The sequence below is a fragment of the Chiloscyllium plagiosum genome, chromosome 5, assembly GCF_004010195.1.
Source record: "Chiloscyllium plagiosum isolate BGI_BamShark_2017 chromosome 5, ASM401019v2, whole genome shotgun sequence".
Classification (NCBI taxonomy): Eukaryota; Metazoa; Chordata; class Chondrichthyes; order Orectolobiformes; family Hemiscylliidae; genus Chiloscyllium; species Chiloscyllium plagiosum.
In genome coordinates this window covers 109,148,189-109,163,470 of record NC_057714.1, presented here as the reverse complement: position 1 = coordinate 109,163,470, position 15,282 = coordinate 109,148,189, and the positions used below count along the sequence as shown (strand labels likewise).

The 15,282-nt window shown below is 42.7% G+C and overlaps 1 protein-coding gene across 1 annotated transcript in view; it reads right to left on the bottom strand.

Annotated features, from left to right (window-relative positions):
• Positions 1-15,282, bottom strand: part of LOC122550328 (obscurin-like) — a 784,231-nt gene that overhangs the window by 641,753 nt on the left and 127,196 nt on the right. The window contains exon 12 of the mRNA XM_043691054.1: positions 10,916-11,191. Coding sequence (XP_043546989.1) covers positions 10,916-11,191 — 276 coding nt within the window. The remainder of the gene's footprint in view (positions 1-10,915; positions 11,192-15,282) is intronic.

Below are 15,282 nucleotides of genomic sequence, written 5' to 3'. Positions count from 1 at the left end.
CCCTATCTTTTATCTTAGCCTGCTGGACACACTTTCCTCATTCCTGAAAAAGGGCTTATGCCCGAAACATCGATTCTCCTGTTCCTTGGATGCTGCCTGACCTGCTGCGCTTTTCCAGCAACACATTTTCAGCTCTGATTAGGGATAGTCAACATGGCACTCTGGGTGGGAAATCATGTCTCATGAATGTGATAGAGTTTTTTCAGTAAGTAACAAAGTGATTTGATGAGGGCAGAGCAGTGGATGCAATCGATATAGACTTCAGTAAGGCATTCAACAAGGTTCCTCATGGGAGACAGATTAGCAAAGTTACATCTCATGGGATACAGGGAGAACTATCATTTGGAGACAGACTTAGCTCAAAGGTAGAAGACAGAAGGTGATGGTGGAGGGTTGCTTTTCAGATGGGAGGCCTGTGACCAGAGGACTGCCACAAGGATCAGTGCTAGGTCCATTACTTTTCGTCATTTATATAAATGATTTGGATATGAACATAGGAGGTTTAGTTAGTAAGTTTGTAGATGACACCAAACCTGGAGGTGTATGGACAGCGAAGAAGTGGGAGTGGGAAATTGTGTTGGAGTCCAAAGAGATAGGGGAGGTGCTATATGAATATTTTTTGTCAGTATTCACACTGGAAAAAGACAATATTATCAAGACTACTGAGACACAGGCTATGGGATTTACCCGAGGATTCTTTGAGAAGCTAGGGAGGAGATTGCAGAGTCTTTGGTTTTTAACTTTATGTTGTCAATGACAGAAAAGTAGTACCAGAAGATTGGAAGATAGCAAATGTTGTTCCCTTGTTCAAGAAGGGGAGTAGAGACAACTCTGGTAATAATAGACCATTGACCCTTACTTCAGTTGTGGGTAAAGTGTTGGAAAGAATTATGAGAGATAGGATTTATAATCATCTAGAAAGGAATCATTTGATTAGGAATAGTCAACACGGTTTTGCGAAGGGTACATTGTGCCTTACAAACCTTACTGAGTTCTTTGAGAAGATGACTAAATAGGTGGATGAGGGTAAAGCAGTTGATGTGGTGTATATGATTTCAGTTGAGAATGTGGGTGCTGGAAAAGCACAGCAGGTCAGGCAGCATCCGAGGACCAGGAGAATTGACATTTTGGACATAAGCCCTTCATCAGGAATTTGTTGATTTTCCTCCTCATCAGATGCTGCCTGACCTACTGTGCTTTTCCAGCACCACACTTTCAAATCTGATCTCCAGCATCTGCAGTCCTCACTTTCTCCTGTATATGGATTTCAGTAAAGCATTTGATAAGGTTCCCCATGGAAGGCTATTGCAGAAAATACAGAGGCATGGGATTGAGGGTGATTTAGCGGTTTGGATCAGAAATTGGCTAGGTGATAGTGGTTGGCTAGCTGGTGATGGTTGATGGGAAATGTTAACCCTGGAGTTCAGTTACTACTGGTATACTACAAGGATTGATTTTAAGGCCACTGCTATTTGTCACTTACATAAATGAACTGGATGAGGTTAGTAAATTTGCGGATGACACTAAGGTCGGTGGAGTTGTGGATATTGCGAAGGATGTTGCAGTTTACAGAGGGACATTAATAAGCTGCACAGCTGGGTTGAGAGGTGGCAAATGGAGTTTAATGCAGAAAAGTGTGAGGAGTAACAGGAACAAAGAGTACTGGGCTAATGGTAAGATTCTTGGCAGTGTCAATGAGCAGAGAGATCTCAGTGTCTGTGTACATAGATCCCTGAAAGCTGCCACCAGGTTGATAGGGTTGTTAAGGCAGCACACAGTATGTTCACTTTTATTGGTAGAGGGATTGAGTTTCCGAGCCATGAGGTCATGCTGCAGCTGGACAAAACTCTTGTGCGGCCACACTTGGAGTATTGTGTAGATTTCTGGTCACCGCATTATAGGAACGATGTGGAAGCTTTGGAAAGGGTGCAGAGAGGATCTACTAGGACGTTGCCTAGTATAGAGAAAAGGTCTTATGAGGAATGGCTGATGGACTTGAGGCTGTTTTTGTTAGAGAGAAGAAGGTTGAGAGGTGATTTAATTGAGACATATAAGATAATCAGAGGGTTAGATAGAGTGGACAGTGAGTGTCTTTTTTCCTCAGATGGTGATGGCTAGCACAACGGGACATAGCTATAAATTGAGGGGAGATAGATAAAGGACAGATGTCAGAGGCAGTTGCTGTACTCAGAGAGTAGTAGGGGCATGGAATGCCCTGCCTGCAGCAGCAGTAGACTCGCCAACATTAAGGGCATTTAAATAGTCATTGGATAGACATTTGGATGAAATTGGAATAGTGTAGGTTAGATGAGTTTCATATTGATTCCACAGGATGTTCGCAATGTTGAGGGCAGAAGGACCTGTGCTGCGCTATAATGCTCTGCGCTATAATGCTCTATGTTCTATGCAGCACAACGGGATCTTGATCAGATGGGTCAATGGGCTGAGGAATGGCAGATGACATTTAATTTAGATAAATGCGAGGTGCTGCATTTTGGAAAAGCAAACCTTAGCAGGACTTCTACACTTAATGGTAAAGTCCTAGGGAGTGTTGCTGAACAAAGAGACCTTAGAGTGCAGGTTTATAGCTGCTTGAAAATAGAGTTGCAGTTAGATAGGATAGTGAAGAAGGCGTTGGTGTGCTTTCCTTTATTGGTCAGAGAATTGAGTACAGGAGTTGGGAGATCATGTTGCAGCTGTACTGGACATTGGTTAGGCCACTGTTGGAATATTGCATGCAATTCTGGTCTCAGCCTCCAAAGGATGTTGCCAGGGTTGGAGGATTTGAGCTATAGGAAGAGGCTGAACAGGCTGGGGCTGTTTTCCTTGGAGCGTTGGAATCTGAATGGTGACCTTATAGAGGTTTACAAAATTATGAAGGGCATGGATAGGGTAAATAGACAAAGTCTTTTCCCTGGGGTCGGGGAGTCCAGAACTAGAGGGCATAGGTTTAGGGTGAGAGGGGAAAGATATAAAAGAGACCTAAGGGGCAACTTTTTCACACAGAGGGTGGTACGTGTATGGAATGAGCGGCCAGAGGAAGTGGTGGAGGCTGGTACAATTGCAACATTTAAGAGACATTTGGATGGGTATATGAATAGAAGGGTTTAGAGGGATATGGGCTGGGTTCTGGCAGGTGGGATTAGATTGGGTTGGGATATCTGGTCGGCATGGACGGATTGGACCGAAGAGTCTGTTTCTATACTGTACATCTATGACTCTATGACCCTGTTTCACCCATATCCCTCTGAACACTTCTTGTTCATAAACTCATCCAGATGCTTTTTAAATGTTATCTTCAGTTAATTTGTTTAATAAACTTCTTTCCTATTGCTAAAACCAAATCTTCAACATTGCATGTTAATGTTTCATTGAGAGACCACATTGTTAAAACCAAAACAAATCAGAATCTGATCTGTCAATCAGCCAGATTTCAGTCTGGGATCTGACATGTCTAGTATAACATTGACTGGGATTATAACAACGTCAAGAAATGTCTTCTCCCAGAAGTTAAAAATCACACAACACTATGTTACAGTCTAACAGATTAATTTGGAAGTAGTAGCTTTCATAGTGCTGCTCCTTTATCAGGTAACTAGTGGGGCAGGATCATAAAATACGGAATTTATAGCAAAATTTCACAGTTTCATGCAATTAAAACAATATATTGGAAAACTAGATTGCTGTTGAGTCTTTCATCTTTTAGTTGCAGGTTTTGGTTCATTAATATGTAAACCCAGAATTTCTTTTAAGTCATGTTCTCAAGATAACATAAGATTTTATTAAAAAAAGTGACATCTCAGCACAGACAATGTATTAAAGGTGTGAGGTTAGAGTCTGTCTGTATCCCAATTAGTTCTTTTCCCAGAGTAGAAATTTATAAAATGTTACATGGATTCACTGCCTGCACTGGCTGCTTGCAATTGTATACTCTTTGATCAAAAATAGAATGTATCTGCAAATGGGAGTGTGTGTGTGTGTGTGTGTGTGTGTGTGTGTGTGTGTGTGTGTGTGTGTGTGTGTGTATGCGCATGAGAGAGTGTGTGTTTGCATGTGTGCATGCTTGGTAGAGTATGTGCATGAGTGTGATGGATTATAAGCCTGTGAGAGAGTGTGTGCGTGGGTGTGAGTGTGGGGAGTGTATGTGTGTGTCGAGAAAGAGCGTGTGTATGACACAGAGTCTGCATGAGTGTGTATATAAGAGTGTGTTTGCATGTGTGTGTGAAGAGTGTATAGTGTAGTGGGGTCACCTGTAGTGTGACATGAACCCAAGGTCCAGGATGAGGCCATCCTCATGGGTACCAAACTTGGCTATCAGCCTCTGCTCGGCTACTCTGCATTTTGCATATCCTGAAGTCCGCCTTGAAGGAATGGTCACCCAAAGATCCAAGGCCGAATGTCCCTGGCTACTGAAATGTTCCTTCGGGAAACAATGCAGAGCGACCAAGCAAAGGCTGATAGCTAAGTGTGGTACACATGAGAATGGTCTCAACTGGGACCCTGGGTTCATGTCACTCTACAGATGACCCCACTAATCTATATACACACACACACACACACTCAAACACATGTTCTCTCTGAGACACACACATACAACCCCCAACTCACACCCACGCCCACATCCTCTCACAAGCTCATACTCCATCACACACACACACACATAGACTTATAGGTGTGTATTTCCATTTGCAGAATTGTATTTGCAGATACATTCATTTTTGCTCAAAAAGCATCAATGCAGGCAATCAATCCATATAACATGTTATAAATTCCTACTTTGGAAACAGAACCATTCTGACTCAAGTTTGGGATACAGAGACTCTAACCTCACACCTTTAATACATTGGATAAAAGCAAATTACTGCAGATGCTGGAATCTGAAACCAAAAGAGAAAGTGCTGGAAAATCTCAGCAGGTCTGGCAGCTGACAAAGGGTCAGTTAGACTTGAAACGTCAGCTCTTTTCTCTCCTTACAGATGCTGCCAGACCTGCTGAGATTTTCCAGCATTTTCTCTTTTGTCTTTAATACATTGTCTGAGCTGAGATGTCACCTATTTTTATAAAACCTTATGTTATCTCGAAAATGTGACTTAAAAGAAGTTCTGAGATTTACATATTAATGAACCGAAACCTGCAATCCATTCTAAAAGATGAAAGACTTAACAGCAATCTAGGTTTGTTCAATATATTGTTTTAACTGCATGACACTGTGATCTTTTGCTATAAATTCTGTATATTGTGATCCTGCCCCACTAGTTACCCGATGAAGGAGCAGCTCTGAAAGCTAGTGTTTCCAAATAAACCTGTGAGACCATAACCAGGTGTTGTGTGATTTTTAATTTTGTCACCCCAGTCCAACAACAGCACTTCCACATCATTCTCCCAGAAGGCCATTAAATCTTTGGAATTCTCTTACCCAGAGAGCAGTGGTGGCTAGGGAACAGAATATTTTTAGAACATGAACAGATTTTTGATTGACAAGTGATGGTAGTGAGGTCAGGAAGAAAAAAGCAAAGTAGAGTTAAGGACAGATCAAATTGGTCGTGATCTTACCAAACAGATTCAGTGAGTCTACAGACCTAATTCTGTTCTATTCTTAAAATCTCACTTATTATTTTATTTCTAGCAATTACTTATAGAGAGTTGTACAGCACGGAAACAGACCTTCAGTCTTATACATCCATGCTCACAAGATATCCTAAATTAATCTAGTCCTATTTGCCTGCATTTAGCCCATTCCCCCTAAAACCTTCCTACTCATATACCCATCAAGATTCCTTTTAAATTTTGTAATTGTACCAATTGCTACCACCTCCTCTGGTATGCATTCACAACTCTCTGCATGAAAAAGTTGCCCCTTAGGTCCCCTTTAAATCTTCACCTCTCAACTTAAACTTATGCCTCTAGTTTTGTTCTCCCCTACTTTAGGAAAAAGACCTTGACTACTCACTCTATCCATGCCGCTTTTGATTTTATAAACCACTATAAGGTCACCCCTCAGCCTCCAACACTCCAGGAAAAATGGCCACAGCCTATTCAGCCTTGGATGACAAAAGAAGAGGAGCATCTCGTCAAGAGGAAGAAGGAAGCTTATTTAAGGTTCAGGAAGCACAGGTTCTGGCACAGGTTTACAGGATTACAGAGTAGCTAGGAAATACCTCAAAAATGGACTGAGAAGAGCTAGGAGGGTGCACGATAAAGCCTTGGCAGGAAGGATTAGGGAAACCCAAAGGCATTCTATACTTACATGAGGAATAAGAGACTGATCAGAGAGAGGATGGGGCCAATCAGGGATAGTGGAGGGAATTTGTGCCTGGAGTCTGAAGAGGTAGGGGAGGCCTTAAATAGTTTTTTACTTCAGTTTTCACTAGAGAGAGGGATTTTGTAGATACTGAAAATGCCATGGACCAGGTCAATAGGCTTGAACAGACTGATATTAAGAAAGTGGATGTGCTGGAAATTCTGGGAAACATCAAGATAGATAAGTCCCCAGGGCCAGATCAGATATATCCACAGTAACTACAGGAAGTGAGGAATGAGATTTTTGCACCTCTGCCCATGATCTTTGCATCTTCACTCTCCACAGGGGTAGTACCGGATGACTGGAGGGAGGCAAATGTTGTTCCTCTGTTCAAGAAAGGGAATAAGAAATTCCTGGGAATTATAAACCAGTCAGTCTAACATCTGTGGTAAGCAAGGTACTGGAAAGATTCTGAGAAATAGGATTTATGACTATTTGGAAAAACATAGTTTGATTAAAGATAGTCAGCATGGCTTTAAGAGGGGTCTCACAAGCTTTGAGTTCTTTGAGGATGTGACCTCACATGTTGACAAAGATCAAGGAGTGGATGTGGTGCATACGGATTTCAGTAAGGCAGTTGACAAGGTTCCCCACGGTAGGCTCATTCAGAAAGTTAGGAGGTATAGAATACAGGGAAATTTGGCTGCCTGCATAGAGAATTGGCTGGCCAAAAGAAGACAGTGAGTGGTAGTGGTTGGAAAGTATTCTGCCTGGAGGTCGGTGACCAGTGGTGTCCCGCAGGGATCTGTTCTTGGGCCTATGCTCTCTGCAGTTTTTATAAATGACTTGGATGAAGAAGTGGAAGGGTGGGTTAGTAAGTTTGCCAATGACACAAAGGTCGGTAGTGTTGTAGATAGTGTCAAGGCCACAACAAGACAAATGACAGAATGCAGATCTGGGCTGAGAAGTGGCAAATGGAGTTCAACCTGAATGAATGCAAAGTGATTCATTTTGGAAAGTCGAATTTGAATGCTGAATATAGGGTTAAAGACCAGATTCATGGCAGTGTGAAGCAACAACAGGACCTTCGGGTCCACACAGACAGATCCTTCAAAGTTGTCACCCAAGTTGATAGGGCTGTTAAGAAGGCATATGGTGTTTTGGCTTTCATTAACAGGGGACTGAGTTTAAGAGCCACATGGTTTTGCTGCAGGTTAGACCACACTTGGAATATTGTGTCCAGTTGTGGTCATCTCACTATAGGAAGGATGTGGATGCTTTAGAGAGGGTGCAGAGGAGATTTACCAGGATGCTGCCTGGATTGGAGGGCTTGTCTTATGAAGAGAGGTTGAGCGACCTAGGGCTTTTCACACTGGAGAGAAGAAGGAAGAGAGGTGACTTGATAGAGATGTACAAGGTAATGAGAGGCATAGATAGAGTAGATAGCCAGAAATCTTTCCCCAGGGTAGAAATGGCTGTCATGAGGGGTCATAATTTTAATGTGATTGGAGGAAGGTATAGGGAAGATGTCAGAGGTAGGTTCTTTACACAGAGAGTGATGGGTGCGTGGAATGCACTGCCAGTGGTGGTAGTAGAGTTAGGGACATTTGAGCACCTGCTAGACAAGCACACGGACGGCAGTAAATTGAGGGGTGTGTAGGTTAGGTTCATCTTAGATTAACATAAATGATCGGCACAACACTGTGGGCCTAAGAGCCTGTACTGTGCTGTACTGTTCTACGTTCTATGTTTTTTAACTATGTACTACACTCTGTCTCCTATCTTTGAGCCAATGTTGTATCTAAATGGCCAGTTCTGCCTTTATTTCATGTGTTCTAACCTTGCTAACTAGTTGACAATGAGGAACTGTGTGGATCACCTTACTGAAGTCCATATGGATAACATCTACCACTCTGCCTTCATCAATTTTCTTTGTCCCTTCCTCAAAAAACTCTATCATGTTCGTGAGACACAATTTCCCATGCACAAAACCATGCTGACATTCTCTAATCAGTCCTTTCCGAATACATGTAAATCCTGTTTCTCAGAATCCCCTTCAACAACTTACCCACCACTGATGTCAGCCTCACCGGTATATAGTTCTTTGCCTTTTCCTTACCAGCTTTATTAAATAATAGCACCATGTTAACCAAACTCCAGGCTTCTGGCACCATTCCCCTGGCTATCAATGATACAAATATTTCAGCCAGGAGCCCAGTAATCACTTCCCTAGCTTCCCACAAAGTTATATGGGATACCTGATCAGGTCCTGGGGATTGATTAGGGATAGTTAACATGGCTTTGTGCATGGGAAATCATGTCTCACAAGGTTGGTTGAGTTTTTTGAAGAAGTAACAAAGAGGATTGATGACAGCAGAGCAGTAGACGTGATCTATATGGACTTCAGTAAGGCGTTCGACAAGGTTCCGCATGGGAGGCTGGTTAGCAAGGTCAGATCTCATGGAATACAGGGAGAACGAGCCATTTGGATACAGAACTGGCCCAAAGGCAGAAGGCAGGGGGTGGTGGTGGAGGGTTGTTTTTCAGACTGGAGGCCTGTGACCAGTGGAGTGCCACAAGGATCGGTGCTGGGTCCTCTACTTTTCATCGACATAAATGATTTCGATTTGACAGATGACACCAAAATTGGAGGTGTAGTGGACAGCGAAGAAGGTTACCTCAGATTACAACAGGATCTTGATCAGATGGGCCAATGGGCTGAGATGTGGCAGATGGAGTTTAATTTAGATAAATGTGAGGTGCTGCATTTTGGGAAAGCAAATCTTAGCAGGACTTAATGGTAAGGTACTACAGAGTGTTGCTGAACAAAGAGACCTTGCAGTGCAGGTTCATAGCTCCTTGAAAGTGGAGTCGCAGGTAGATAGGATAGTGAAGAAGGCGTTTGGTATGCTTTCATTTATTGGTCAGACTATTGAGTACAGGAGTTGGGAGGTCATGTTGCAGCTGTACAGGACATTGGTTAGGCCGCTATTGGAATACTGCATGCAATTCAGTTCTCCTTCCTTTCGGAAAGATGTTGTGAAACTTGAAATGGTTCAGAAAAGATTTACAAGGGTGTTGCCAGGGTTCAGGGTTGAAGGATTTGAGCTATAGGGAGAGGTTGAATAGGCTGGGGCTGTTTTCCCTAGAGCATCGGAGGCTGAGGGGTGACCTTATACAGATTTAGAAAATCATGAGGTGCATGGATAGGATAAATAGACAAAGTCTTTTCCCTGCGGTCGAGGAGTCCAGAACGCGCAGTCATAGGTTTGGGGTGAGGGGGAAAGATATAAAAGAGACCTAACGGGCAGCTTTTTCACCTAGACGGTGGTACATGTATGGAATGAGCTGCCAGAGGAAGTGGTGGAAGCTAGTACAATTGCAACATTTAAAAGGCATCTGAATGGGTATATGAATAGGAATGGTTTGGAGGGATATGGGTAAGGTGCTGGCAGGTGGGACTAGATTGGGTTGGGATACCTTGTCAGCAAGCATGTGTTGGACTAGAGGGTCTGTTCCCATGCCGTACATCTCTATGACTCTATTTATCCATCTTTTATGTGTTGAGTTACTTTATATCTTTTGGAGGAAAATAAAAATATGGGACAGAATTTCTTCACAACCAACCCATTCACCATAACTTGTCAAAGGATATGGCAGGATATTGATCAATTGCAAAGTTGGGTGGAGAAATGGCAGATTGAATTTAATCTGGACAAATACGAGGTGAAATGCAAGAGGAAAGTACACAGTAAACGGCAGTACCCCGAAGAGCATTGATACACAGAGAGATCTTGGGGTATAAGTGTATAGCTCTCTGAAAGTGGCAACAGAAGTGGATAAGGTGGTAAAGAAGGCATACAACATGCTTGCCTTTATAAGTCGAGCACTGAGTATAAAAGTCAGCAAGTCAGGTTGCAGCTGTATAAAAGTTTAGTTCTGGCTTATTTGGAATATTGCATGCAGTTGTGGTTGCCACGTCATAGGAAGGATGTGAAGGCTTTGGAGAGGATGCAAGAGAGATTTACCAGAATGTTGTACGGATTGGAATGCATTAGCTATCAGGAGAATTACACAAACATGGATTGTTTCCGTTAAAACATCGGAGGCTGAGGACTGACCTGATGGAAGTACATAAAATTATGAGACACATGGATATGGTGGACAGTCAGAGTTATTTTCCTGGAATGGAAATTTTAAATACTTGTGGCCATATGTTTAAGGTAAGAGGGAGAAAATTTGAAGGAGATGTGCAAGGCATTTTTTTCACACAGAGAGTGGTAGGTAACTGGAACACGCTGTCAGGGGAGGTGCTAAAAGCAGATACAAGAGCAATGTTCAAGCGGCATTTAAACAAACACATGATCCAGCAGGGAATAGAGGGATATGGACTATGTGCAGGTAGACATGAGTAGTTTTGAATGGTATCTCCGGTCGAAAAGCCTGTTCCTGTATAGCATTGTTCTATGTATGTTGTGTAAGTTTGCAGCAAGTGCAAGTTACAATCTTAAGCAAGTTTTCCATTAATTCTCTAAGTTACAACATTATAATAGATGAAACTCCAAAAAGCACCAACCATTTGTTCTAAAAATGCCACATGACAAGCAATAACCTTAAAAACATCAGAAAACAAGATTAAAACTAAACAGCAAACCATCAACAAACATGACTGACCTGTAACCTCAACATGAAAAGTCAATTTCTCTCCAGCTGCTTCACATGCGTAACTGCCACCATCCTTTAGCTCTGCATTCAGAATGATGAGTCTTCGTATTCTATCATCAGATTCAAGTTTAAGCTTCTGACTAGAACTGAGAGACTTTCCACTTTTGGACCATTTCACTCCAGTTTTGAAATCCGATACTTCACAGCTGAGAACAGCATTCTCCGATACTCGAACTTTTACCTCCCTCTGAACAGCTTCTTTATTGGCAAATACTGGTACTGGTTCTGCAAAAGAGTTTCCACTGGCAAGTAAGATCAAGAAATGTTAGTTCCAATGATACCAATTCTTTTGGTGTTGTTCAACCAAAACGGATTCTTTTTTGATAAGTAATAGCTCTTGTTCTGCAAAAGAGTTTATATCAACGAGTAAGTTTCTCACTTTCTGACGCTCATTAGACGTCGATCTCTTTGACCAAGCTTTGGGCCAACTTTGTCCTTAAGTACCTCGGTGTTGAAAGCAGATCTCTAAACGAGAAACCATGTTTAACTAAATTGTTTTAGATTTTTGGAAAGGTAACAGAAAGGCACCATGAGGTAAATGCTGTTGACGTGGTCTACATGAACTTTCATGAGGTGTTCACTGAATGCCACATAACAGACTGTGACCAAAGTTATAGCTCAAGGAATGAAAGTAACAGTAGTAACATAGATATAAAATTGGCTGAGGAATAGAACATTGAACACAGAACTTAGAAAAGTACAGCCCAAGATGTTGTGCCGAGGGTTAATCTTAATGTAAAATAAAATAACTTAACCCACGCACCCCTCAATTCACTGCTATCCATGTGCATGTCCAGCAGTCGCTTAGATGTCCCTAATGACTCTGCTTCCACTACCACCGGTGGCAACGCATTCCATGCATTCACAACTCTCTGCATAAAGAACCTTTCTCTGACGTCCCCTCTATACCTTTCTCCTAATATCTTAAAACTATGATCCCTTGTACCAGTCAATCCAGCCCTGGGGAAAAGTCTCTGGCTCGTGACTCTATCCATTCCTCTCATTATCTTGTATACCTCAATCAGGTCACCTCTCTTCCTCCTTCTCTCCAGAGAGAAAAGTCCAAGCTTATTCAACTTCTCTTCATAAGAGAAGTTCTCCAGTCCAGGCAGCAGCCTGGTAAACCCTCTCCAAAGCCTCTGTATCTTTCCTATAGTAGGGCGACCAGAACTGGACACAATATTCCAAGTGTGATCTCACCAGGGACTTAAAAATGTATTGCTGGAAAAGCGCAGCAGGTCAGACAGCATCCAAATAGAAGGAGAATCGACGTTTCGGGCATAAGCCCTTCTTCAGGAATGAAGCTCTGATCCCCAGCATCTGCAGTCCTCACTTTCTCCTCACCAGGGACTTGTAGAGCTGCAGCAAAACTTCGCGGCTCTTAAACTCGATACCCCTGTTAATGAAAGCCAAAACACCATATGCTTTCTTAACAACCCTATCCATTTCGGTGGCAACTTTGAGGGACCTTTGCACTTGAACACCAAGATCCCTCTGTTCCTCCACACTGCCAAGAATCCTGTCTTTAATCCTATATTCAGCATTCGAGTTCGACCTTCCAAAATGCATCACTTCAGATTTATCCAGGTTGAACTCCATCTGCCACTTCTCAGACCAGCTCTGCATCCTGTCTATGTCGCGCTGCAGCCTGCAATAGCCCTCTATACTATTGACGGCACCCGCAACCTTTGTGTCATTGGCAAATTTACTAACCCACGCCTCAACCTCCTCATCCAAGCCATTTATAAAAACTACAAAGAGCAGAGGCCCAAGAACAGAGCCCGGTGGGATCCCACTCAACACTGACCTCCAGGCAGAATACTTTCCATCTACAACCACTCTCTGCCTTCTGTCAGCCAACCAATTCTGAATCCAGGTAGCCAAATCTCCCTGTATCCCATACTTTCTGACTTTATGAATGAGCCTACCATGGGGAACCTTATCATATGCCTTGTGAAGTCCATATACACCACATCCACTGCTCTACCTTCGTCGACCTGTCTCGTCACCTCCTCAAAAAACTCAATAAGATTAGTTAGGCATGACCTGCCCCTCACAAAGCCATGCTGACTGCCTTTAATCACGCTATGCTTTGCCAAATTACCATAAATTCTATCCCTCAGAATTCTTTCCACAACTTTGCTGACCACAGACGTAAGACCGACTGGTCTGTAATTGCCAGGATTTCCCTCTTACCGTTCTTGAAAAGAGGAACAACATTCACCTCTTTCCAATCCTCCAGTAAGACTCCAGTGAGGAGGCAAAGATTTTAGCCAGCAGCTTAGCAACCTCCTTTCTCGCTTTCCACAGCAACGTAGGATAAATCTGGTCTGGCCCTGGGGACTCAACAATCTTAATGTTTGCTAAAAGTTCCTGCACATCAACTTGCTCAATCTCGATCTATTTAAGCCTGTTTCCCAGCTCCTTAAATTTCTCATTCACAACAAGGTCCCTTTCCTTAATGAAAACCAAGGCAAAAAAAATTCATTTAGGGCTTCCCGTCTGCTCAGACTCCGTGCACAGTTCCCTACGCTATCCCCAATCGGCCCTGAAAAGGAAACAAGAGTAGTGGAGAAACGTTTGTAGTGGTGTTCCTCAGAGTCATCAGTAATGGAGTTCTTTCCTTTCCGGATATCCATTAACAATATCAATCTTTGCATGCAGGAAACAATTTTAAACTTTGCAAATGACACAAAACTTGCAAAAATTGTAAACTGTGAAGACAACAGTGTAGAGCTCCAAAAAGAGTGAGCATATTGGTGGCAGGTGAGATTCAATGTACAGAAACATTTATTGATGCATTTTGATAGGATGAACAATGAAAGTCATTATGAAATAAGGTTAGAATTCTAAAGGGGTGCAGGAGCAGAGGGACTGCTGTATATGTGTACAGATCACTGAGGAGGTAGGACAGGTGACATTGCTATGGCGACAGCAGCCGCTGGAGGCTTTAGCAGTCAGCCTCAACGCTGCTCGTGTGTCTGGGCAGAAGTCTGGCAGTCGGTGGCATCACAGCTTCTTCACGGTCTGGAGCATGAAAGCAGGTGCCAGAGCAGGACTCCAGTCGCACTGTGGGAGCAGACAGCCCGGGATAGCCAGCAGCAAGAGCAGAAGCAGGCAGCCTGGGGTGGCCGGTGGGTAAAGAGTGGGAGCAAGCAGCCCACGACAAGCAGCAACAGGCTTCCCATGGCAGTGGCTGTAGAAGGAACAGGCAGCAATGTGATGAGAGCAGGCAACCTAAGGTGTGGCAGGGCGAGGTCAAGCCCTTGTGAGGAATGCGAGCCCAGCATGGGCAGGCATTTATGGAATGTGGTGTTGAACTGTTAGCTGTTTCTTTGTTTTTCTACTTTGGTAAGAAGGACTATAATGTTTAACTTGATAACTTTGTGTCTCTTGTTCTTCTGTTTTGTCCAAAGATTCTGTGCATAGGTTCTTTGTACCTAAGATGGTGCCATAAGTGGCGACTTGTAAACTGTTCATTGTATTAATGTGAGTACATGTGACAATAAACCTAATGCAAATTCAGGTGGTGAGAGAAATTAATAAAGCAAACAGTATCCTCAACTTCATCAATTATTAGTGGCACAGAGTTCCATAGTAAGGAGGTGATGTTATATATAAGGTACTTGTTAGATGTCAGCTAGTCTACTGTGTACAGTTTTGAGTGCCACATTATAGGAAGGATGTGAATATACAGGAGAGTGTGCAGAAGTCATTTACAAGAATGGTTCCAAGGATGAGAAATTTCAGTTATGAAGATAGATCAAAAAGGTTGGGAACAAAAACAGAAATTGCTGGGAACACTCAGTAGGTCTGGCAGAATCTGTAGAGGGAAAGCAGAGTTAACATTTCAAGTCCAGTGACTTCTTCAGAATTAATTGTAGCCAGCAAAAGGTTGGTATATATGCTGAAGATGACAGGCAGGACACAGGGAAGAGTAAATGATAGGTGGAGATTTCAAAGAGAGAGGGTACAATCGGTAGTGACAATATTTCAGTTGAATAAAGGGAACTATGGAGCTATGAGGGAGGAGCTGGCTAAAGTTCAATGTTGCAATACCTTAGCAGGGATGACAGTGGAGGAACAATGGCAGATATTTCTGGGTATAATGCAGAAGATGCAGGATCAGTTCATTCCAAAAAGGAAAAAAGATCCGATGAGGAGGCAGGGGTGGCGAGGGAAGTTAAGAAACATATAAAGTCAAAAGAGAAAAAGTATAACATAGCAAAGATGAGTGTGAAAACGAGGACTGGGAAGCTTTTAAAGAACAACAGAGGATTACTAAGAAGGAAATACGCAGAGAAAAAAATGAGGTA